The sequence below is a fragment of the Centruroides vittatus genome, unplaced genomic scaffold (assembly GCF_030686945.1).
Source record: "Centruroides vittatus isolate TY-2023 unplaced genomic scaffold, ASM3068694v2 contig_918, whole genome shotgun sequence".
Taxonomy (NCBI): domain Eukaryota; kingdom Metazoa; phylum Arthropoda; class Arachnida; order Scorpiones; family Buthidae; genus Centruroides; species Centruroides vittatus.
The window spans coordinates 1885289-1910631 of record NW_027122605.1 but is presented as its reverse complement, the minus strand read 5'-3'; the positions used below and the strand labels follow the sequence as shown (position 1 = coordinate 1910631).

The window sequence follows — 25343 nt, the reverse complement described above, 5'->3', positions numbered from 1 at the left end:
ATTTTTCCTGTATTATATAATAGTAAAATTAATTTTACCGATAAAAGATATCGTTAGAACATAGTAATACTGAACAGTACATTAATAGAATATAAATTATAGTATTAAAAAAAAAATGATATTTTTTGGGGAAAGTTTCATAAATAGACAATTTCAACTGGAATTTTCTTTATTACAGAAAATTCTACAAAGTCATTCAGAACAATTGTAAAATATATTTATTTAATTTTAAAATGGCTTAGTCATTACAACTAATAAGGTGTGTTTATTTAATATTCATGGTTTGTTAAAATATTAGGATTAAAGAAAATTATTCTTTTACAAAAATATTTAAGCTTACAACGCTAATTTTAACGTATTCCATGTCGTCTACTTGTTTAGAATGATAGTTACAACATATATAAATAACTTTTATTGGTATAAACTAAAACCTTATAGGGATTTCTATATAAGTTTGAATTACATCTCAGCAATTATTATGATTTTTAAAGTTTTTTTTTCATACATTCTTATGAGGAAATAAACGCATAAAGGAAAGTTAAAGAGTAAGAAAGTAATTATTTGTTAATCTATTGAATTAAAAAATAAATAAATAAATAAATGTAATTGTAAATGTAGTTTTTCCTTGTAGTAGAGTATTTTAAAATAACTCGCACACAAATCTTTTTAGAAGTAATATTTTAAATCTACATCAAAACAAATTCCTCTTGTGATAAAACATTTTAATAGAGGATATTTAGAAAATTGGGGTACATAATCCAGGATTTCCTGGCCTAAATCAAATCTATTTAAAATATTTCTATTAGTTATGTTAAAGTTCTAGCTTAGATTAACAAGTTTAAAGGGTAACTAGCTTCTCATGTATCAGTTTAGTAATTAATTGAGGAAGTTATCTCATTATACAATATTTAGAGCGAACATAGTATAGGAAATATTATGCAATGGAAATGAAATTTCTAGTATAAAAATTTAATAATAACAATCATACATTACAGGTAATTATACCTTTTCTGATAATAAAAAAATAAGTTTAAAAAAAGATAAAAACAGACATAAGACTACATTTAGATAAATAAAATTAAGATAATGTTGTTATTTTATCACACAGTCCAGGATAAACTCAGTCCAAAGATTATTTAAAATACATAAAAATATTTAATAAAATTTATTTTAAATTTAAATGTCAACTAAATTAAGCGATTTTTTCCTCTTTTCTATATCTTTTGTTCCCTTTCAGAAATGCAATTAATTTAAAAAAAAAATATCAGCAGTAAACAATAATAAAGGAAAACGAGCAGAGACCAAAGGTGATTCATATGTCATACTTAAAGAAAAATGCAATTGTTCCTTAAAAGATACAAAAGTCATACGCTGTCCTTGTGTCTGCTAAACGGTAAGCATATTTCTTAACTTAAAAATATAAATATTTCTAAATAACACGTTAATAAAACAGATAATTAAAAATTAGTTTTCCAAATAATACAAAATATCTTCTTACTTACCTTCCACAATTTCCTTAACTGATTACCAAGATTATAAGAATCTAATGACAGACTCCTTAGTTGTTGATAATTGTCGGAATGAGTTGACATTGCGGTTTTCTTAATAATGTTATTATATTATGTAACTAATTTTTTGTCCTTTACCCGAGTTCTGCTTCCAATATTCATAACTGAGCGCACTTCTAACATACTTTATATACTCCGCAGTTGTTTTATCATATACAATTTTGATTATCTCCAATTGGTTGGGGATTGTGACGTCATCATTGAAGTAAATTAACATTTGAAGAAGTAGTTACTGAACACGTTCTTTTGTATATAATGCCACGCTATTCTTTCTTTTGAAATGTTTAATTTTGTTTAGTCTTTTTTATTTTCATTATACAGTACAAACGCCAGTTTAATAAGTAGAAGGAATATTAGAATGAGTTTTGTCGTTCTTATACATATGCAGTTAACATATATATGTATTATAAATTAATAAAAATAACTATATTTGAACCAATTTTTTGAAAATAAAATATGTAACCATCTATTAAAGAAGAAAAATTTTAAGTTTTTTTTTTTAAAGTTTAGTTAAACATTGTGTAAAAGTATTTTTCTTTTAGTAATAATCTATTAAATTTTCTATTGTATGTGATTAAAATGAATTTTTAAAAGTTTTGGTGCTCGTTTTTAAACTTTTAAGTACTCCAAATTTAGTTAATAGTTACGTTCTCCTATGACGTAAATGTACAGCATATATCAATGTACCCATTAGCAACAACGAAACAAAGCTGTTATCTTAAAATAACTACTTAAAACGTTAATCTCAAGTAGGTGACAATGACACTAATACTAAGTACGTAACCTCGTGTAGAAAATTAAAATTTAATTTATTAAATAAACAGGCTTAGTATTTAAAATCATTATTGATTATTAGACATTTTCACGTAGTAAATACTGTGGGGATAAATAATCATAAATTTAAATTTACCAAATGAAATAGTACCTACCTTCAGCCTTAAATCTGATGTCATGGAGTGAGATCTGCCACGAAACATTTCGATAACTTTGGAAACTGGCCCGGAAGTCTTACTTTCAGAACCGGAACGTGGTCTTTTAAAATCTCCAGCTTGTGCAAATGGATCTAAATGATTATTAGAAGCTGGAAGCGTTTGAGTACTATTCTTGGGAGAACTATTTCCTAATGAGTTCTTTAATGTAGCAATAAATGTGGGACGTTTACTCTTACTATCGGATTTTGAACGAGGACGGAAAGCATCTAATAACGCTGCTCTTCTAGAGGGGCTAATTCCCGTTAATACGTCATCACCAGACTGTCTTCTCATTCTATTTGTCAGTGCATCCCTTAGAGGAAGAGGTGCGAGACGATAGGTACCACCTGAAAGGGATCGAGTTCTGTTCTTAGAGGATGGTGGACCCAGATAGCAGTCGTTGTCCGCTGCCATTTTATCCACGTCTTCGGTGATGATTTTTGGTATCACTAACGATGGATCCTGAAAATTAATAAATGACATGGATTAATACAGATGTATATGTTACTTAAACGTAAGGATGTTGAGTCGACCGATAGGTAAACAGATAGCTGATAGTAAATACTACACGCACGTGCATCATTAAATACAATGTTATAAATATTAAACCTTCGTCTGAATGACTTTTAAGCGGACAAACTCATCACTCAAAGCAAAAATAACAAGAAAAAACCAAAAAGCAAAGAAGAAAAACTATTTAAAAGACGGCAGAAGTATATAAAATAAAACCTCCTTGTTTAATAAATAAACATTTGGATATTCGTGGCATTATATTTTATAATTTGTTTATATTTTTGGATTATTTCCAAAGTTCAAAATAAAGATTACTAAAGTCAATGTTAGGTTTCATCTTCAAGATATAGCATAGATATCTATTCTAGTCTTTTTCGCGTGGCCAAGCACAACACCGGAAATCTCTAAATCTGATTGTCTTTGTAAACATCTACAGCTTGTTAAGTCACTATGCCAAATCAGCCAGTTGAGTAACACAGGGAGTACACACCTGTACAGCTTGATACAAAATATATACAAGTTTGACATTTGAAAAATTACGATTCTTAAAGATTTCATAATATTGACCTTTAAATATTTTTATACAAGTACAGTACATATTACATATAATATATATATATATAATTAAAACAGTTAGCAGTGAATACAAATACATTTTGTATTGTTTGAACGTTAGCAATCTCCTTAGAAAGATTAACAGTTAATCCTGTTTGCTCACGGAGTTATCGAAGAAAAATTCTTCTGCGCCACAAGAATTCGCTATTAATTTATTTAATGTTTAATTTTTAACAATGTTTCACATTGTAATGACTTTATAAAGTGGTATTAATAAAAAACGTATTTTTAAGTTGTGTTAAGTGTAATAAAATCGCAATTAATGAAAGAATTGCAACTGATAAACATTAGCGTAATTCACATAACACGAGAAAATGTTTAATACGTACTTTAAAAACAAATTGCACCCTAAACTACCCTCACAAAATATACACACTCGAGAGAATAAGAAAACAAAATCTTGCATTCTTCTAGAGAGCAAGTTTTTTATTTTATTTTTTATTTTTGAGAGAAAATAACAGTCAATTTTTGAGGCGTCTACTAGTCCGACTTGATAATCGATTAGTTATCCAAATATGCCATGTGACGAAAATGTAGATATACGTTAGAATACCGCATCTGTAAAGGATGCAATCGCAAAAAACTTGTTTCCGGTCGTTTTTATTGAATGTTACATCTATGGGAAGTGAATTATGGAAAGAGTTACATACCTTGTTGGTCGCCATGTGGAGATCGGCTGAGGATGTGTTGCGCTACCACAGCCGATCTCTTCTACAATTCGACTGACGTCGACCCTTCTGGCGCTGACGTCGCTTGGACCGGAATTAAGAGGCTATATCTGTCACTAGACACAAATAGAGACTAAGGACAGATCCAGAAAACAGTTTTAAACAGTGTATCTAATGCTCGTGAATTTTTTATTAATTTATACGCACTTTTATCTTGTTTTTGCTGAATATTTTAATTTTTATTGGAATTTTTCCTACATTCGTAGAATGCATAAACGATATTTAGTTTCCCTGCAATGTTACTCTCATTTTTAAACTCGAGAAAAATATCACGTGTTCCATAACTTGCGAGACTATTGGAGAAACTGTGTCGAAACGATAAGAAATAACCAATAGCAGTTAGTGCAGTTGAATCACGTGACAGATAGCGACCAATAAAAAGCAATTGTAATATTTGAAAACATTTGAAAATCCTTTTTAATAAGCAATCGGTCCATATTTTCCACTTCTATTTGCAAAATACAAATGAAAATAGACAAAATTCATTGCCTTTATTTTTCAGTTTTCTCCTTCGATGAAAAATAATTAGGTTTCGTCTCCATTATCGGACGAATTTAGAAAAATTTAAATATCAGTAGAACAATAACAAAGATTTTTAGATCCAAATAAACCTATATGAAATTAAATCTATTCTAAATAGCCATAATATATTTTTTTAGAAACAGGAAGAGTTTGCCAAATCAGCGAACAGGTTAAAAAGTTATATTTACGAATACTTACGACACATATACACGAAATGCGAAAACGAAATGACATTTTAGACGATGGCATGTTTCTGCAGAGGTAGTACTTGGCTCCAGTGACTTGTATAGAACAACAACCTTATTAAATGATTGGGTCAAAGGAGAAGAATTACAATTCATTTTCCATTTCTAAGTAACGTGTACACATCAGTTAACAAGAGCTGTGAGCAAAACTTCAATTGCGCAAATCCTAATTATAATTTTACCATTGATGAAATTATGTAATAGCAACTTTTACGGCTTAAAATGTTTAGGCACGAAGAATTTACAAGAGATAAATTATCAGTGAACAAAATTACAGTTGGTTTCAATGTTTTATCTCTCCTAGAATGAGAATTTTTCTACCCTAAAAATTAGTTCATAAAATGGATTAAGCCTTACATAGAGAATAATAATAGTTATTTATTATTATTTTTTTTTTAATTGTAAAATTTGCTGAGATTCGCAATTCAGGTTTAATTCTAAAATAAATTATTTTTATTTGTTTCAATGCGGAACAAAACGAATAATAGCGCAGTTCCGTAACTGTTACGGCAAGAAAACAGAGTTACTGTCGCGTGTTCTTATATAGAATACCGGGTTAATAAGCCATTCTTTCACAAACATATTTTATTATTCTACAATTATTAAAGCTTAAAATTATATTTTTCGCTAATTAAGCTGCAAATAATATGATTTAATGATTAGCTAAAACTTACCTTAACTTTGATAAGAAACGTGCTCTTTTACTCATTAATATTTTTTAATTTTATTTTCTTGCGAAAGTTACTTATTATAATTACTGTAAATTAAATATTGTTAATTTATCACTAATTTACAATATTTGTTTGGATTAATCGTGACTCAACGAAAAGATGACGTAACCTATTCGGCTTCAGTGATTTATTTAATTAATTGATTATTCATTAAGTAGAATTTTTTTTCTTATAAACTTATTTTATGTGAACTATAGAAGTCGCAAAAATTGTTAAATAAATTTTTTAAAAATATTTTCTTAATTTGACAAAAGATGGCGCCAATGAATTTTTTAAAAATCGATTCGTGTGTCAGTAACCGTATTTTTCGACTATAAACGCGTTACTCCGATGTTTTATGAGAAAATAATCTCAAAATATTTCGTGGTGGTGGTTGCTATGACGACGTCACTCTCACCGAATTGGACTGTATGTCACGTGATTACCATTATTCAACTCCCGATTGAACTGGAGCGACTTTAAAAAAGCGTCACATTACGCGATACCATTCATGCAGTAGAAAAATACAGCTGGAGTGTCTGCAAATGTATAGGAGACATCTGTAAGTTAAACGTGATCCATTTTACCACTCGGGATGAAATTCATGTGAAGAGGGTCATCGATTTCTGGTATAGAAGCCGTGATGAAACGCAAGTCGCGCGATTTCCGCGAACGTACGCGCTATTATCGCTAAGATATTTTGCACGTGACTTTTTCTTTATACACGCGTGACGTCGTTGATGATTTAAAGTCAAATCGAAGAATAAATTGACTTTATTATTCACTTTTTTTTTTCGTTCGATTAATCAATCAGTAAAGTATTTTCACGCGATCGATATGGCATTTCTATAAATAACGAAGTTTTCCTCTAAATAAGGAAACGATTGACGGTCTCGTTTGGCATCTCGGCTTTTTTTTCCTGCTGTTTTCTTGGCATAGATTCGTGAAATTTTCGAATGGCATTTCACTTATTTGTCAATGATTATATTTTATTATTACCTTTTTTTCCAACTCACATTCTGTAAACTGCGGGGTCATGAACTTCGTTCACGTGAACGACGCGTTATCGTGAGCCAATGACGATCGCTTTTAGTGAAATAATCAAACGATGAATAATACAAATCTCGATAACAGCTGTTCGTTTACTCGTTAGCATCTGCCAAGCTGCCAATTAAAATGCGGTATACTTTATAGCTTTCTGTCACATGATGGGAACAGCTGAATGTTTTCTCGTTCTCGCCTTTTGGTAAACATCCACTTGAAAGTGCTCGACTACGCTTGTAACTTCAAACAGCAACTTGTTTAATCAGGGAATGAGATGCAGATCACGTTAATACGCTTTTACGGGTTAAAATTTCAAATCTAAATCACGTAACTGCGATTTAATGATTTTCGATCTTAATAGGTATCAGAGTTACGTGTTTCCGAGTATTGTTTTCCATCGAGATATTGAGAGTCGTGCAAATATTACGCTTAAAGTAGAACGTAAGGATCTCGAAGAATAGTCATAACTCGTGTGATTTGCGAGGAAGCATAAATAGGTCAGAATATAAAATGGAAAATAATTAACAGAACGGGTTTAGTTGTCCTTTGAAGGTGAACCTCTTGCGTAACTCGTAACTCCATGTGCGGGAATTCAATCCGTTTTTCTATTGAGTAAGAATTCGCGCGGGTTATGCAGTCAATAGAACTGAGATCTGTTAGCATAAATAGAACTGAGAAGCGAGCCATTCCTTAGAGAAAGGTTTTAGACGACGCTATGAAAAAAAATTAATCATTTCGTCTGACAGCAATTTATTCTTGTAGCGATATATTTTTATAACAAAATAAGAGCGCTATATCAAGCTGGAATGTCATTATAATATCGAATGACAAACCGATCCTACTTATTAGTTTTATATTAATATAGTTCCTATCAAATTTTATTTTTCTATTTACTTTTTAAATATTAAAACACGTTATGAGCTACATAATGTAGTTTATATAATGGTATTAAAGTAATAAATATATTCATGGCAATATTCGTACATCTACCGCTGTAAACCTGTTTCTTATTCGTGCTTCCATTTTAAAGTTGTAACAATCTATTTTTCTCTTCTTCTTATCCTACGGCAGTACATTTTGCGCCATTCTACAATGCAGATCGACATAAATTGCCTCTAGTTGTTTAATAAAAAGTGTTTACGTGTCTTGAAGGACTTGAAATTATTATTCATTTATTCGTGCAGCGATAAACATGCTTACAAGAGTTATCTCCTGTAAGATAATAGTTTTTAGAGAATTTCGATTTATTCTATTATTTGCATTAAAATATTAAACGAATTCTAAATCCTTTGATGATTCTCTTCTTACTTAATTTTGTCGTTTCGGTGGTAGAGTTAATATTAAATAAACATATTACGCACAAAGATATGCTGTAAAAGCTAGAAACTTAATTGTTTTTATTCTGAAATAAATCCATCTTTTAAATATTTGATATTGAAATAGTAATTGAGATTTACGACTGTTGTTTAAAATAAATATCGACAAAACATTTAAGCAATGTTAATTAAAAAACATGATCTAACAAGAATTTGCATTTTGATTGTGCTGACGTCATATTTTCCGCCCTATAATTACAGTTAATTTTATGAAATATATGAAATTTCTTTGAAATAATGGTAATATCTACTCATGATTGAAAAACTATTATTACAAGAATATTTAATGGATAATTTATTCAATATGAAATTTATATTTATCAATTTACTCGTAGAAGCACTCGTAACACACATTTTCCAAAATTGTAGAATACCGAGCGCTTAAATCGATATCTTATTCCAATAAACTTAGATTTAATGTTATTACAGTATCATAACAGAAAATTTTCATAGTTCGATCAATTTCGTTATCTTAAAAGGAGACCCTTAAGCGCAGTTTTATGAATTCTACAAGTTCCTTCATTATGACAACATTATTATTGTCATAAACAATTTTATATTTCAGTTTTATATGGTCTATTTGCAATATTCTCGTAGAATATAAAGTTGAATAACATATGAAACACAAAGAAATACATCAAGAGAACATATATTATCATACGAAAGTGTATAGAACAAGTAAAAATATGTAAATAACACTTAAATTGTAATAGTACGAAATACAACGACTTCGCACTACATGCAAAATATACGAAACATAATATTATGTGCAGAAAACTTTTGATATACAAAGAATACGAATATATGTACAAAGTACAAAGAATACATAGCATAGGACACGTGGAAAACGTTTTCACGTAGAACTTCGGAATCAATAGACTACGATCGTATGTCAAAGATGTAATGTTTTTTCGTGATATATAGGCTACAGAAAATAAAATAGTTTTGTATTATTCGAAAAGTTTTTAATAATTATTTTAACTGTAATTTTACCTTTACTTTTAAGTAGCCAGTTTGTTTATTAGTTGAAAAAAATAATAATAACAACAACAGTTATATGAAAGGGAGTATGCAGAGGCTGTATTCACCACCCTCCAAACACAATAAAACAAAACAAGAAATTAAAAAGTTAAAAACAAAAGTGTTTTATCGATTACGGTTCTAGATTTCTCTATAAAAATTTAAATAATACCAATAAGAATAAATATAAACGGATTAAATTAAAAATTTCCACATTTCACTATTTATTTTTTTTTAAATAATTATTATGACATCACACTATATAAAAACCTAAAAATTGTGTTCAAAACGCTAGAATTTCTCTCGATTTAAAAAAATTCGACTAATGTTGCATTAAAGTAGAACAACTTGAGAGGCATAAGGCTATAATTACAACATATAGGCCTATTTTTTTAAAAAAATTAAAGTTCAGACACAAAATATTGGCAATTATTGATTTTTAAAATAAAATTGGCTAAAAAATATTAACCGAAGTAACTTTTAAAAAATTTTGTTATAACCGAAGTTATAGTCGAGGTTAAAGTTTTAACACGCTACAACATATAAAACATAGTGACTACGCAAAACACGCCTAACATATGTTGTTTACAGATGTAGCGAAATGTTCTTTTCACGCGCGATAGGAAAAAAATATATATATAAAAAAAGGTGCTCCCGCGCGCATTTTATCATTTCCGTTTAGCTACTTCCGACACCAATTTTCGACGCTCTCTCATTGGCTGCATTCCGTCGCTATTGGCAACCGTAGAAGAGAAACACTAGTCACGTGATTCGGAAATTGCTGAAGACCCGGTAAACTGTTTGTTTTTGTGTTTTTCGAGGTTTCTAACTTACTTTCTGTACTCAAACTCTGAACGAAAAGTCCGTTTCGGAGTTATTATATTATTTTAAATAGCGAAAAAGAATTAGGAATCAGAATATCGATCCGTTGCTACTAGCTAAGAACAGTTTTCCTTATCAAGAGCGATAAATCGTGTGCCATTACTGATTGGTCAGCTTCTAGTTTTCATGGTCATTAACATTCATGATTTAATTATAATTAAGATACCGTCACATATATTTTAATATTTTGAAACTTAAGATTGACGAAATCGGTTTATTTATTTCGTAGGATATTTAAGAGAATGTAATTCTAGAATTATACAATGTTAAAGAGATATATTTCAAAATTATAAGACGAATTTGCATTCCGCGGATTCCTGTTACAATAAACTGAATTAAATATGTACAGATGTGATTTACCCCAAACACATCTTAGATCTGTATTTTTATTTTCAGGCTTAATTCGATTTTCTGCGTATCAAAAAATTCGATATCTCGTTGTCGTGCCAATCGGAATCACTACTGAAATGCGCAATTGCATTTCAAACTAAACTTTTCCCGTCTACATTCTTTGTTATACATAATTAAAAATTTTCTACTAGTATTTTAGATCTTAAAGCCGATACAACATACTTTACCGAAGTCGTGGAGTACGTCAAGTACGAGAAACAAACCTGATCCTTGGGGCATTGCGTCACGTGACTTCTTTATAGACACATTATCCATAAATGATTTTTATATATTCTCGTTAAACTAGTTAGATCGACAGTTGTGCAATCAGTTTACAGGAAAAGATGTCCTATTTCGAAATAATTTTGACATATTTTTAAGCCCTGAGAAAATCTTGGGTCAATTAACCTACCTTAAAGATGTTCGCTACACGCTATGCTGTTTTGTGATGCTCTTCCGAAGTAATTGTAATGTATTTAATATTTAGAACATTCTCGTACTTCGTGCACTTTCAACACGTAAGCGCCTTTAAGTTGATTCCGTTTCTTAACACGAAAATATTTCTAGAAGCACATGGTATATAATATAATGCGATTCGTTCCGCCATTACTTGGTCTAATCAGTATTGGTATTCTAATTGCATTATGCGTGCAGTGATTTATATAACCCTATCGATCTAAATATGATTTCAGTATTGTAAAAATATATGCTGTCGAAATAATATAAGACTTATACACAGTATTATAAATACCCATCCACTAAGTGTAGAGAGAGAGAGAGCCACATAGCTCTCAATACGTTATTACGGAACGTCCCGTAAGATTACACCCATAAATCACGTGATTCAAACATACCTCTTAACCGACTACTTCCGATTATCCATAAGTTTCACGCTCCAGTTAAATCACAGAAATAAGATATTTTGCCGCGGTCCACAGCACACAAACACAAGCACACGTGTGCAAACGATCCGACGTACGGCTTATGTGCTAACATATACGCAAGCGCACGCACACACACGGCGTCTACAGCGTTAGAGAGGAAACATATGATTGGCGGAGATTGTCCATCACGTGACAAGAGAAGCAGTGTGCACGGTCGATAACCGTTGGATCGAAGCGGTCCAGTCGGTTTTTTCCTCTTATCCCGTTTATTTTTTCTTTTACAGATGGCGAACGTCGCCTTCTGAAAACACGTGATCGCGCTCCGGTTGTTTAGATCTTCGTCATTTGTGGTTTCAGATATCACACGCGACCAGGTATTTTTACCCCAATAGGGGTTATCAACTTTCTAAGGGGAGGATAACATCGATAATCCTATATTTCGGTTAGTGCGCGTGACGGATTGTCTGGACAGAACTTTACGTCACGCGGCCTCTAGAAACAAATAGATCACATAACTAACGGTATAGGATTGCGTCGAATGTGGAAGTAAAATATCCAGGATAACACGCGAGAGAGTGGCGTTTATGCGCCAATCACGTGATTATTTCAGGTACAATTATTTTTTTTTTCTTTCCTGCAGACACCTTCGCAGCTTTAGATTTCCGTTCTATCATTGCGGTTATCTAACGGATGAGAAAAGCACGAAGGGCAGGTGAGATTAGATAAACACTAGCTGATAGAATATGAAAAAAAACAAAAAAAAAATCTTTCGAAAACGAAATTATTTTATATAATTTGCGCACTTTCGTTTAACTCTAATGTTTTTTGCGTGGAGAATGAAATTTTCATGTTTTTATAAAATGTTGAGATTCCAGCTGGCAGCTTATAATAAAAAGAAATAAAAATTCAATATAAGTTTCATACACAATTTGAATTATTAATTATCTAGACTATACGGTAAGACAGTAAATGCTATTTAAAAACTCAAAAAAATTCAAATATAGAGGACACGTCAATAATTGCCAATTAAACGAGGATTCAAAGAGATTGAACCAATCCTAAATAAAAATTCTGAATCGTCTTTCGTCCAATTAAAAACCTGTAAATATTTAATCAATTAGCACTATAAAGAACGAAGTAATAGTGAAAAATTATAATAATTCGCTCGTTAATTTGATACGTTACGGTACAGTCAAGCCGAGGTTTGATAATGTATTTTAAAAAAGTTCACCTCGTTGATGAGAAAGAAAACAATGGATATAACTTTAAAGTAAGTTAAGTATATTTCTTTACACCAGATGGCACAACTAAAGTCAATGCACCTTTGCGTTAAAAATAGTGTTTGACATAACGCTATCGCGTCAATCAATTTCGAATTTATTCTAATGTTTACTGTGTAACTTGTAGAAAATGTGCAATTATCGCATATTTTTAATCTTCCTGATATTCTGATAAAATTTTGAAAATTTAATATTTTTATAAATATTAAAAAGCAATTGATTTTGAAATTTGCTCTCCATTATTCGAAAATTCCAGCATAAAATTCAAGAAAGATATCTAATTATTTAATATAGAATAGAACATCCGCTGTAATTGTATACAAAACACGCTTTATTATTGTCAACATGTGGTGTGAGAATAACCGGCGCGGATGTCCTTGAATTAAGGCATTATAAACCGGCCAGATTTTCCCTATACATTTTTTTCATTTTTAAACGCTTAAAATTATATTTAAATTTCATATTTTATTAAAAGAAAAGATATTTTATTGTTTCTAAAACTGTGCATTCATTAAATTTAATAACCTAGCAATGCGATTTAACTTTGATGATTTTGCATGTATTGCAACATCGTAATATTGTCGATTTGATTAAAAATAATTGTATCCATTGTAAAATTTATCTATTGTAATCAAAGATAATGATAATAATTTAATTTGAAAATGTTTGAAAATGCATCACATAATTAATCGTTAGAATTTTAACCAATCGTCTTTGAGAAAATTGTATTCGAAAATTCTAGTGATTCTGCATATTTAATACCGTTTAAACGTTTGCATAATCCCGTAACCTAATCAAATACATTATATAATCACTCAGAAATGGTGAGAAAATTTCAAATTCACTGACCATTTCTAAATAATTAGCATTGACCATTCCCTGTCAAGCGTTATTACATAAAATTTAAACTCGTTGACCTAATTGCATAATTAATTTAATGAAAGAATTAATTTACATAAATTTTAATTTAATTAAATGTTATTTTTAACATTTAAAAATTTAAATTGGAGAGCCTTGCGAAATTTAAATCGAGCAAATGTACTGAACAGTACATAATGTGATTTTGGATACATTTTCTAATTAATCTAATCAAATTTTTTTACGTAAACTAAGTTTCAGCCAATGCCGACGAACTTCGTTTTTTAAAAATTCAAATGAACCAATTAAACTAGTTACGGTAATGAATACATTTTTAAAGAATATAAAACAAAGGAAAAACAAATTCATTTGTCCTCGAATTAAATATTTTCATAACAGACAATGGCATGATAAAATATATTAAATACCTCTAATATAAATATAACTTTGAAGAACACGACCGTTAAACAAGCATTTAAAATTTCAAATAAGGTGACGTTTACAGACTAACCCAATTGGAAAATTGGGGAGTGACGTTGTACTCCGCGAGAGCTTAAACGTGATTAGTGACGTTTCGGTTAATTCTACGTGATATAAATTGCTACAGACGGGGGAATAGCTGCGAGATATCGTTTAAATCGGATTCTGGTCAGCATCCACATTGATGCAATATAGGTCATTAATCCGTTAATCGATCGATCTCGTGTTTCGAGTTATCCAGCTGTAACTCCGCTGTTTACAAATCTCGTCGGTAGATGGAGCGTAGCTACGTGATTGCAATAGTTATAAATACCTGACAATGTCACGAATATAAGAAACAAATCGATTAAAATTATTGTATAGGCATATACTTTCTTCTCCGTTCCTAATATTAATAAACCGTTTAAAATAATAATCACTCGTAGCATTAAGCGTGCTTAGTTAAAACTCATTCACACACATCTTTATATAAATATTTTAAAATTTAAATATTTATTTCGGTTGTCCATCACGTTAAAAGTAAAATAAACGCCGAAATTAAATATTTACGAAAACCGATGACGTCACAGGGAGTTGGGGGATTTTACTATCGAATTGAAAATTTGATAAGAATATAATTTTAGAAAGTTTAAATAATTCAATTATGGTTATTTTTATAACAGAAATGTAACGATTTAATATTTCAGTAATTTAAAATTTAATTTTAAAATCTATTTCTTCTTCTTCCAGATGGCGACACGAGCACATATACACATAATAAATATTTTTTAATAGGAAATTTTTAAAAGTAATTATCGTTAAAAATAGTGTCAAAATTATATTTCTAATACAAAGAGATAAAAAGTAATAATATTTATTCGTTTAAAAACGCATAAAACTTCAATTTAATAAAGTTTTTAGTTATTTTTGGTTGCCATGTCGATTATCTTTTAACGCTTCTTTAGTTATTTTACTTCTTTATTTTTCTTTAAACATTTTTGTTTTGCGTCGAAAAATCGATAAATTGTCGGCATTTGAAGGTTAACAGTGACAGGCTCATTAACCGTTTCAAAATTTGGAACAAATAAACCAATCGCGTTCGGGTTTTTATTTTTGAATTTACTTACGTCAGAGAAAGGGGAAGTGCATTTAGTCCCTTTTCCGTCCACGAGAGGAAGATTTGTCGTTTTGTTGTTGTTATCATTTTCTTCGAGATTTAACAATGTTTCTTCCGTTTCTTCGGTAATTTGTGGAAACATTTTGAGTTCCTTCATACTTCGATCGACGAAATTACTGAAATAAATATAAACTGGTTGTAATAAAATCAATCAAACTTTATTTATATTTCGTCATAAAGACATTAATAACCATTATTAATTACATGTTTCTTTTAAATTACAGTAGAGCATCGATTATCCGACTTAATTGGGGACTGGGGTTGGTCGGATAACTGAAAGGTCGGATAACCGAAAAGTATGAAAAAAATACATTATTAGTATAGTGTATTAGGCTTGGTTTAAATACTAGCCTCCCTTTCATAATCGAGCCAGTGCTGCCAGCTAAAACATGCAAAAATTTAACAAAAATAATATTAAAGTAGCCAAGACATAACCAAATAGTGTAGCGCCACATCACTAGCGGACATTTGAATTTGCCGACTAAAACGCGGTCGGTTAACCGATAAGTCGGTTAATCGATGGTCGGATAATCGATGTTCTACTGTATCTTATTTTAATAATATAGACATTAAAAAATGCTTAAATCCAATCTGTTATAGATTAAATTACATTTTACATAAAATGTAAAGCATAATAGATTTTAAATGTTAAAATCTTAAATATTTACAAAATTATTTCTTCTTGAACCATCTACACTAGCATTTAGATCAAGTGATTTAAATTCACAAATGCTTAATATAACTTATTTAGTACTTAAATATTAAAAGTTTCCATTAAAAAGTAAAAATCGAGAGGTGTTTAAAAACAGCAAAAGAAGACTATTTATTATTATATTTACTTAAAATATTTTGCATTATGTATTGCCGACGGAAGTTCAAAAGATTAGCAAACAGAGATCGAATCGTTTTCTAGTGTTGAATATTGATTTATGTTAGTTACGAAAGGTAAAGAACGATATTATAATGGTAAGGATGTCACGTGATTACCGTTTAAATATAGACAAGCACTCCAATCACCGAGCATAATTGTTAAATTAAGCATGACTCGATTAGAGTGATGAAGAGCATAATACTGTTAAATTAACTCGGTGCAATACATTTTTAATGTGTTTAAAGATTTAATTCCCCAGATTATCTTTCAAATTTTCATTTTATTTATTTTGCAGATTGCTATTCTACTGTTACTATATTCGTTTTATATTTCGCTGCCTATCAATAGGTACTGAGAATACACGTCGGCTATAATATCACAACCATCTGTCAATTCTTATTTTCCCGTATCCATATATTCTTTCATTGTCATTCTAAACGTCTTTTATGGTTATATCTTCCGGAAAGCGGAGCAATGCACTTCTCAAATTCCTATTTCTAGTACAGATGACAAATTTTGGATGCTTTCTGAGATTTAGATACGACTAAATAAATTTATTTATGCGATTTATCAGAAAAAGAAATTCATTCTTCTCTATTACATTACGCGATTCTTAATCAATGCGGATAAATTAAGATTAAAGCTCAAGAAAAAACTATTGTATTTTTAAACTTGCCAGCTAAAACAATCTTCTGGGAAGTTTGTAAATATAGTTATGTGGCAATTACGACCTGAATTTAATCCTAAATGACATCCGATTTTGGCAAATTTAATCAGAATTTTCTCGTCACCTCGTTGCATCACTTCTAATTCTTAACGAATTCGTGAATTGTTTAACAAGAAGCGCAATGAAATAGAATAAAAATGGCAAGATGGCAGATAAGTAAACATCCAATTACATGACATAGTTTAAAAATAACATTCTATTATCATAATTTAGAAATTTCTTAATGCGCGTGCTAAACTTAAACTCGCTTTTCAAAGTTTAATTTAGAATTTTTTATGCATTTCCATGTGGGAATTTTTTTTTTCGTTGCTTTGTCATCTTAATGGCGTTTATGGATTAAAAATTCTTTTTGCGTAGATGGAAAAATATAAAACTTGTTTTTAATATTATAACATACTAAATGTTTTAATTTAAGCGTTTCTTTTATATTTTAAAATATTCTAATGCTATTTAGATTATGAATAAGTTTGCGAATCTTATTATTAATTTATAGATTTTTCCGAGATCTTACTTATTTTTCAGGGCGGAAAAATGCATTTTTTAAATATTTAAAACTAAAATATAGACCGAAGTTAATATATTTTTCTGTTATAACTTATTCATGTGATGAGTTGCAGCGATGTTATTTGTAAACTTATCATTCTGCAGATAACTTACGCGAATTGAAAAAATAAATAAATAAATAAAAAATGTAAACCAAAGAAAGTTTCGCATTTTGTAGCTCTTGTAAGTGATCCAATTTCCATTCGCTTACTTGAATATAATTTATAACTCCTCTGCAAATTTAGAAGGTCATGGGTGTCTACTCTTTTTTATTATTGTTTTTCTCTTTTCTAGCTGCATAGAGATTTTTGGAAAAACTCCAGAAACTTATTTCTAAAAGGAGCATCAGTGAATCCTTAAGAAGTAAACTATTTACGTTCGAAAACCCTTCGGTCACGTGTCCAATCTGGCAAACTTTTAACAGACCTTGAAAGTACTCAGTCGTATCGAAAACATAGAAAAAATACTCACAAAACAGACGCTCTGACAACTGTACTGCCTCGTGTCAAGGACAAGGTCGAGTTCGAGGTCGAGTTTAAATTTCCGGTGATTTTAAAGCAATCACGTGTTCTACATTTGGATTGTCTTTTAACAGGTTACTTTGATGTTATTACATATGGTTGCCAATTGAAGAAAGCTTTATGATTCGGTGCCAGTTTTGTGATATAATCCGATCAAAATATATAATTATCTTTTACAATGTTTGTATATGATAAAGTCATATGATCAGTTTGAAGTGTAAATTATCGCAATAATTGTATTTCTTTCATACTGAATTAAATTTTAAATTTTATTTTGAAAATAAGTCGATATTTTTGTGAGTTTAAACAGATAACGAAGACAAGGATGGAAGACATTTCGTCATCAATGATTCATTTATTGACATTTTTTAGATGATTGGAATTACAAGGGGAAATCAAATAATTGGGAAATACAGTAAAAAATTCAGAGAAAATAAAAAAATAAAAATGGCGGTTTCAGAAAACACGTGGTTGGTTGGAACGTATGAATTGTAACTGATAATGAAATTTGCTCGTGAAAATAACGTGGTAAAATTGATATGAACGATTGAGAATTATGAATGAAATAAATACAAAAATTGTAATGATAAGAGTAAAAAAAGCCATACTGATTGAAATTGTCATTTTATTAAGCGCATTTTACTAAAATCTAAAATAGAATTCTACTGTTTCATTAATTTGTTCGTTTATATCTGTTCTTTTTTGTTATAACTTTTATTGATTCTCATTAGCAGATTATCCTACAGGCAAAATAAGCCCTTGCTTGTGATTCCGAACTTAAAAGACCCAAACAGAAATACTTGTACATTAATTTCCATTTACAAATATTAAATGGAATATTCAACGAATCCCAGAAATTAATGAGCACTTAAGGCTTCCAGATGTGCTAATTCGCCACTGATTATTCTTCATTACGATCTCTCTGCTCTTTGAAATAACAATCAAATTTAATTAATCATCACAAATTCCTTATTTATGTAGGCCTATTTAACTCTTAAGATAAACATTTGTATATTTAAGATTCTACAAATAAGTTGGTTGGAGAGCCCCCAAATGGTATTTTCTTAAAAATAGTTTTCATATAGTTAAGCTATGTGACATTTAAGAACTAATAAATAGGCATTTTACTATTAATAATAATTGAAATAGGTGTTTTACTAAACACGTGGTTGAGCAGAGCGAGACGAAATCGATGAGAAAATCAAAGAACAATTGTTACGTGGAAAAAATCACGTAATTGACCCTTGATGATTGAAAAGTTAAGGTAACGTGGCGCGAGCTGACATAATGTCTCGTGTACAAATATATTTTTATGCAGATTTTCGCTTAAATAAAAATTATTCTAAAAAGAAACTTTATTATAGATAAATGAATTGTCGTTGGAAGAAAATGACGTGACATAAAAAATTATAAATTTGTGAATAATATTATGAACGTTACAAAAAAAGTAGTAACATGTATGAAAGGAGCATGTTTACGAATGACAAACGGGACAAGAAATCGGGTGAATGAACGGAAAATAAAGTTACATGATTGAAGTCATTCCAAAAAATACACACGAATGTAACAAACAATAAATGAAGTGAAAAAGCCGCGAGTTTGAAAATAGATCAGAAAAACAAACATGAAACGAAAAAAAAAATGATTCTTGATGTGAATGAATGAAAGATGTCTTATAAAAGCGAATATGTTGAGGCGAGGTGAAAAACCGGGATATAAAAAAAATCGAAAAGCAATAATTCAAGAGTAAGCAATACGATGTCACCGCCGTTCGAGTTTATTGTCATCGCATATTTTCTATGCATTCAATAAGACATAGAAATAAACATTCTCATGTGAATTATTTTCCTTTGACACGATATACTGAAAACACATACAGGCCTACATATATTCACTTACGTAGTATATACAGTATATATTTAAGATTAAGCAAAAACAATATAAACTACATGATATTTTAGTTAATAAATTCTTAAAATGTCGAAATTAATCACGCGATTTCCTCGACCGAAAATAATTATTTTCGCTCTATAAAATATTGGATAACTGCCTAAAAAAAAAAAAAAAAAAAAACACTAGATAGGAGAAATCTGCGAGTCTATTCAAAACTTTCATAACTCGCTCGAACGTTTTAATCTCTTAACTTTTGAGTAAATCGAACATTTTATAAAGTTAATGTTTGCATAAAGAGGAGCGGTTACGACAGCCTATCTGTTCCACGGCGATAGGAGCAATTTTTTTTTCATATTTTACGAATAAAATTTGAATATTAATAAGAGAAAAATGGTTTCCCTTTCCTATTTTTATACTTAAAGCTGTATAAATAATGCTGCTATCGCAATAAAACATAAGTAAACATGCGGGGTATCTGTATATATCTATATAAAAATATTCTCTGTCAAAATTGCTGACATGTAAGAGATAAAAACGGTTCAACAAACTGTAATGTTATTTAAGATCTTATACGAAGTTTAATTTAATTAAAACTTAAGAACAATAAATTTAGTGGAAGTTTCAAGGATTTTTTTTTCGATTATCGAACTCTCAACAATGCAGGAGTAAAATGAAAGTAGTATTCTGTACTTCAGTCTTGGAGTGCGCCGAATTCCGGAACATGCAAGAAGTCCCAAATTCTAATATAATAGATTTGAATAACTTCATAAAATCCCTTAAAATGGCGGAACATAACACGTCTCGCATGGCAATTGAATAGAAAGTTCAAAACAACGCAAAAAATATTCAGAAATTTAAAAATCTAATGGTAAATGCTTTCATATATATCTGCTAGCGAAATCATATAGCAATAATTTCTGCTTTATATTTTCCCATTAACTGTAAAGGATGTATGTCATGAGAATGGTGCACCGTTTAATTAAGAAATGAAGGGCTACAGGTCAGTGGCAGAGAGAGTAGAAAGTGTTTCAGTTTTCTTCTCATTACTTTTCCTACCAAATCCTATTTATTAGAGAGTTTCTGAGCGAGAATTAATGCGATATCTCCATCAGTTTTATGAGATACGGCAAGAATACACTTTCTTCTATTATTAAAGTGAGAGATTTTAAAATTTCTTTCTCACTTTCTCATTCATATTTATGTCCAAAGCCTGCTTATACATGCAGCTCAACTCTTAACATTTGTACAACATGCAATGTAAAAAATGAATTAACCTTTCCAAACTGTAATAAATCATCAAAACAAGCCCGTATTCACTAATAACCCATTATTATAATTGGAAAATGCCTTCCCAGCAGATTTTTACACTACGTGATCACCCTACCCAACTCCAGTAGAAAAAACAAAACGTTAATTTTCGCGAATCCCATTTTTTGACAGTTATCCGTTCACGTGATCGAAAATATGGTCAAAATTCGTGGATCCTACGGAGTTTGCGGCCTTAATGTGTCGTGAAATGCAAAGAGAGTATTAAATTCTAAATGTTTACTCAACACAAAAGTAAACGAATGTACATTTTTTTTTTTTTTTTTTTTTTTTTTGTACGCGTTGAAATTCTCCCCCTTCATTTAACTAGTCGAATAGTTAAATATAGGGCCGAAAGAAAGAGATCAACCATAAGTTAGGAAGCAAAAACAGATTTTTAACAACGATCCTAACACAAACTGCTCACACAAGACCACTCCAAACAATATAAGGGTCGATAGGCGATCCGTTGGAGCACGTGTTTTGAAGTTAAGTACGAGCCGAACTATCCAATGTACTGTACGGTTCCAAGCAACGGAGATAACACAGACAGATCGAGACGCCTCCGTGTTAAGTGGGAAAAGAGGTTATCTCCAGTTATTTATAGACAATCCCATTTTTTTTCAATTATGACAATCGATAACTCTACAACAACCGGGTCATTTTCATGTCGAAAATAATAATAATTATCCAATTTATATTAATTAAAATAATAATAATAATAATAACTCCAAGAATAATGCTAGATGTTTTCAAATTAGGGGAATTAACGATTTCATATTTTGCACAGCAACGGATGATGACCTCGACCGTGTTCGTCTTTAAGTATTACTGGTACCAGGAGTGGCTCTATAAAAAAACAAAAAAAAAACAAAACAAAAATTGTTTCTGTTTTTCCTTTGGTTTGTTAATGGGAGTGGCAACACTTACGGCATAGAAACAAGAGCAGAATTTTGAAAGTTTAAAAATCGGTCCTTCTGACCCTAAAGAAACGTATATCTAAGACACTGCCACATAGAATTAAGTACCTGCTAATTCGTATGACGTAACTCCGATTCAGCGTGCCAAACCCGACCAAGTCGTCCTCGATTTTCTGCATAGAGAAAGGAAGAGAAAAAAAAAAAATTTTACGTTCATTTAACAATCGTTTAACTAGCGAAAAAACGGGCTCCGAAACACATTGACGTGCATCGCAACCAATAGCACTCGGTCGTGCTCGTCCCACTCGACGTAGATTAATGAAAGAACGAGATCTAACGTCGACCCCGTGGGCTCAGTTTAGGTGCGTTTAGACGTTTCTACCCCCCGATGTTGTAATAGTAAAAAAAAAGGAAAAAAAAAAGAGAAGATGGCAACATGCATCGTCGCCCGAAACCTGCCTTACCTGAGATAGGAATCGACGAATTGTGCGGCCTTATATGTTTTTTATTATTATTTTTTGGCGTGAGGTGTGACGAGATTATAGATGATGCGATGTGCGGAGGAGGAGGTGGCTCATTGTCTGGCTAATCCCCGATTTTCGGTAGCGTAGCCCTCCTCTGACTATATAACGAGCGGACACAGCTGGAATAACATCCGGGCATGCGCCGTGTCTGCCGACCTTGTTGCTATGCAAGGGCGAGCGCTGTCATGACAACAAGCGTTGATCGGTTGCGAGGTGCGGGTCGTTCGGATGTTCGGTGGTTGTTTGTGTTTTATTATTACCGGAATCCCCGCCGTCTTTAATAGTTCGTCGACGGGGGTGGACGCGTTCCTACTTAAGTCGCTTTTCTCGCCCGGACCGTGACGTCGGTTCACGTGATCGGGTTCTTCCCCTGTTAACTCAGCATCCCATTCGTTGCCAGTTGGAAACCGGAGAGAGAGACACTCACGTAACGCTTTGTGACGTAACGTAATTCGGGTCGCTTCGTGCGGTCACATGATTCGGCTCTTGGCTGAGGCTTCCTTTCCTGTCACGTGACTAGCAAACTCGGTTGCTTTTTCTTATAAGACTTCGCTCGTGACGATGGATGGATGATAAAACATCGTCTTTCGGCGTATCGATTGTTAACGAGCTTTAAACGTCACCAAAAATATTTATAATGTTATCAAAACTCAAACGAACGGTGCTAAAAAGTTTACCATTACACCACGTGACCATTTTCGCTATTTAAAAGATTTAAATACAGCTTTAAAACTACAGTACTAAAGAAAGCTATTCAAATATCCAAAAATGAAAGGAAAACGCTTTAAAATGAATTTATATATCCTCGAATCGAGATAAATGTAAAAGCTTTTTTTTTATCTTTATTATTATTATTTTAAGAAATAAAATAAATAACAATAATTAAATTAGGTCGCTTGGCTGGCGTGCAATGACTATTTTCTTCTAAATGGAAATCGATTTCTGTGAAGTGGTTTCTAAAAACAATTTCAAGCACGTGACGAGTTCGGAATCATTTTTTAAACACAAAAATTATTTTTAATAATTTCGACAGTCTCGATTCTATTTCATACTCTTCGACACTCGTACGCTTCTGTAGCAAAATTCTAATGAACTTCGTTACGTGATACGAAAAGTGTTTTTAAAAATGTGATTTTTATATCTTCCCACGATCCATTTTCGTGTCATGTGACTGATGTAGTGCATTCGTGTTACTGGACCCAAATTTCGATTAGGAGAAACCTATCCCTTCCAATTGGCACGTGACGCTTGATCATTAAACATACGAATAAATGAACCATGCGATTGCATTCAACTAATCCTCATACAAAGCAGAAAAGAATCGGCAATTACGTGCAGAAACGTAAATAATTATTGTTTCGTTTGTTTAGTTCCTCTGAAGAAATCGATAGAACACTGACCTCATCACTAAAATCGAAAACACAAATAATTTTTTTTAAAACACGGTCACGGTTCCCTCCCACCGGTGACAGTCACGCGATCGCTACGTGCTCCCGTTGGTTTAAAAATCACGACTTTCAATGTGCGCCCGAGGGACAGCAGACAAAATTCCACGTGACGTACGTAGGGTTGATCCCTTTCTGCACCAAAAATGAAAACTCCGCCACGCCCGTCAGGTATGCCGTTCTACTGACCCCATTAGGTAAGAACGTGCAGAAATGTATTCCTTTCGCTTATGTGGCACCCGTCACGTGATGATGAAACCCGAGAAACATGTTACAGTTTAATGCGAGATGTTTATGTTACGGATTATCGGGGTTGGACAAATAAAATGGGACTTCCGAAAAGAAATAAAATTCACTCACGTGAGATAGGAAAAAAAACGTGCTTACTCTTCTATATACGGCTCCTGTCCTTGAATCTGCGGAAACGGACTTCGATCACGTGGTTGGGAAAAGCTGTAATATTCGGTCACGTAATTTTGTTTCGTAATTTTAGTCGTAACCGCGTGGAATTAATGTCACGTGAACATCTTTCGTATAAATACGTGAATGAATTTAATAACGGGTGATGAAATCTCGTTGTCGATTGTAAACTCTCTCGTTTATTGTATTGTACGTGACGATACGCACATTAATTATTGCTTAATGTGCACTAACCATTTACTTGTAAAGGGTAGAATATATTTATTTATGAGAAATAAAAGTAATAAAAATAATACAATGTCTTTTCTTTCTATTGTTACATAAAGTGGAAGATAACACTGTTATCATCCTCAATTGACTAATATTCCATGCTACCATAGTAATAAGATGCACCAATTTAATGTATAAAATATTGAAGTATCATGTGACGCTTTTACATTTCGCTCTTCCATAGATATAGCTTGAGTCATGCGTCGAGATTAGTCTTCGTCTATGTGTTTGTTAGACTAATTATTACCAATAGAACCCGTCCTGAATCGAATCGGACTCTTTTGATTAAACACTTAGTATCACGTGTCCATTTTACATCCATGTATAATCATGTGCTAAAATAATATCAATTGGAAAAATTTGGGAGACCCGATGTCTGCTAAATCACGGATCCACATATCCTTATTAAAAGATTCCCACCACGCAAATGACATAAATTTGTCGTCCATTATATGATAAGCCACGCTTATTCAAGATCACGTGACAAAATTTTGTTACGCTGTGGGAGTGCTCGCTATGTTTATTAAACAAGCCTCTCGTCACGAAACTAAACAATCTCTAAAAGCGACATCTATCGATAAAAGAGATTACACCTCCATTAATAATCTTCACCACCCTAATTCGGTTATATACATTGATACCTTCCACACAGACGTAATTTC

General features: G+C 31.4%; 1 protein-coding gene and 1 long non-coding RNA gene across 6 annotated transcripts in view; one reads left to right on the top strand and one right to left on the bottom strand.

The window, feature by feature from the left end:
* LOC136984366 (5'-AMP-activated protein kinase subunit gamma-1-like) overlaps positions 1–22795 on the bottom strand; it is a 131942-nt gene extending 109147 nt beyond the window's left edge. The window contains exons 1-3 of one of the 5 annotated variants that reach the window (XM_067281325.1): positions 22487–22795; positions 15193–15358; positions 2498–3001 (exon numbers count right to left, since the gene is read on the bottom strand). In XM_067281325.1, coding sequence (XP_067137426.1) covers positions 2498–3001; positions 15193–15339 — 651 coding nt within the window. In that variant the 5' untranslated portion in view covers positions 15340–15358; positions 22487–22795. Of the gene's footprint in view, positions 1–1502; positions 2025–2497; positions 3002–4317; positions 4511–11438; positions 12162–15192; positions 15359–21873; positions 21950–22486 lie in introns of those variants that run through there. The other 4 variants (XM_067281324.1, XM_067281328.1, XM_067281327.1 and 1 more) reach the window with 4 other exon arrangements.
* On the top strand, positions 544–18188 carry LOC136984369 (uncharacterized). The gene is made up of 2 exons (XR_010882180.1): positions 544–1393; positions 17678–18188. It is a non-coding gene; the product is annotated as an uncharacterized lncRNA (long non-coding RNA).
* Positions 22796–25343: the final 2548 nt, after the last annotated feature.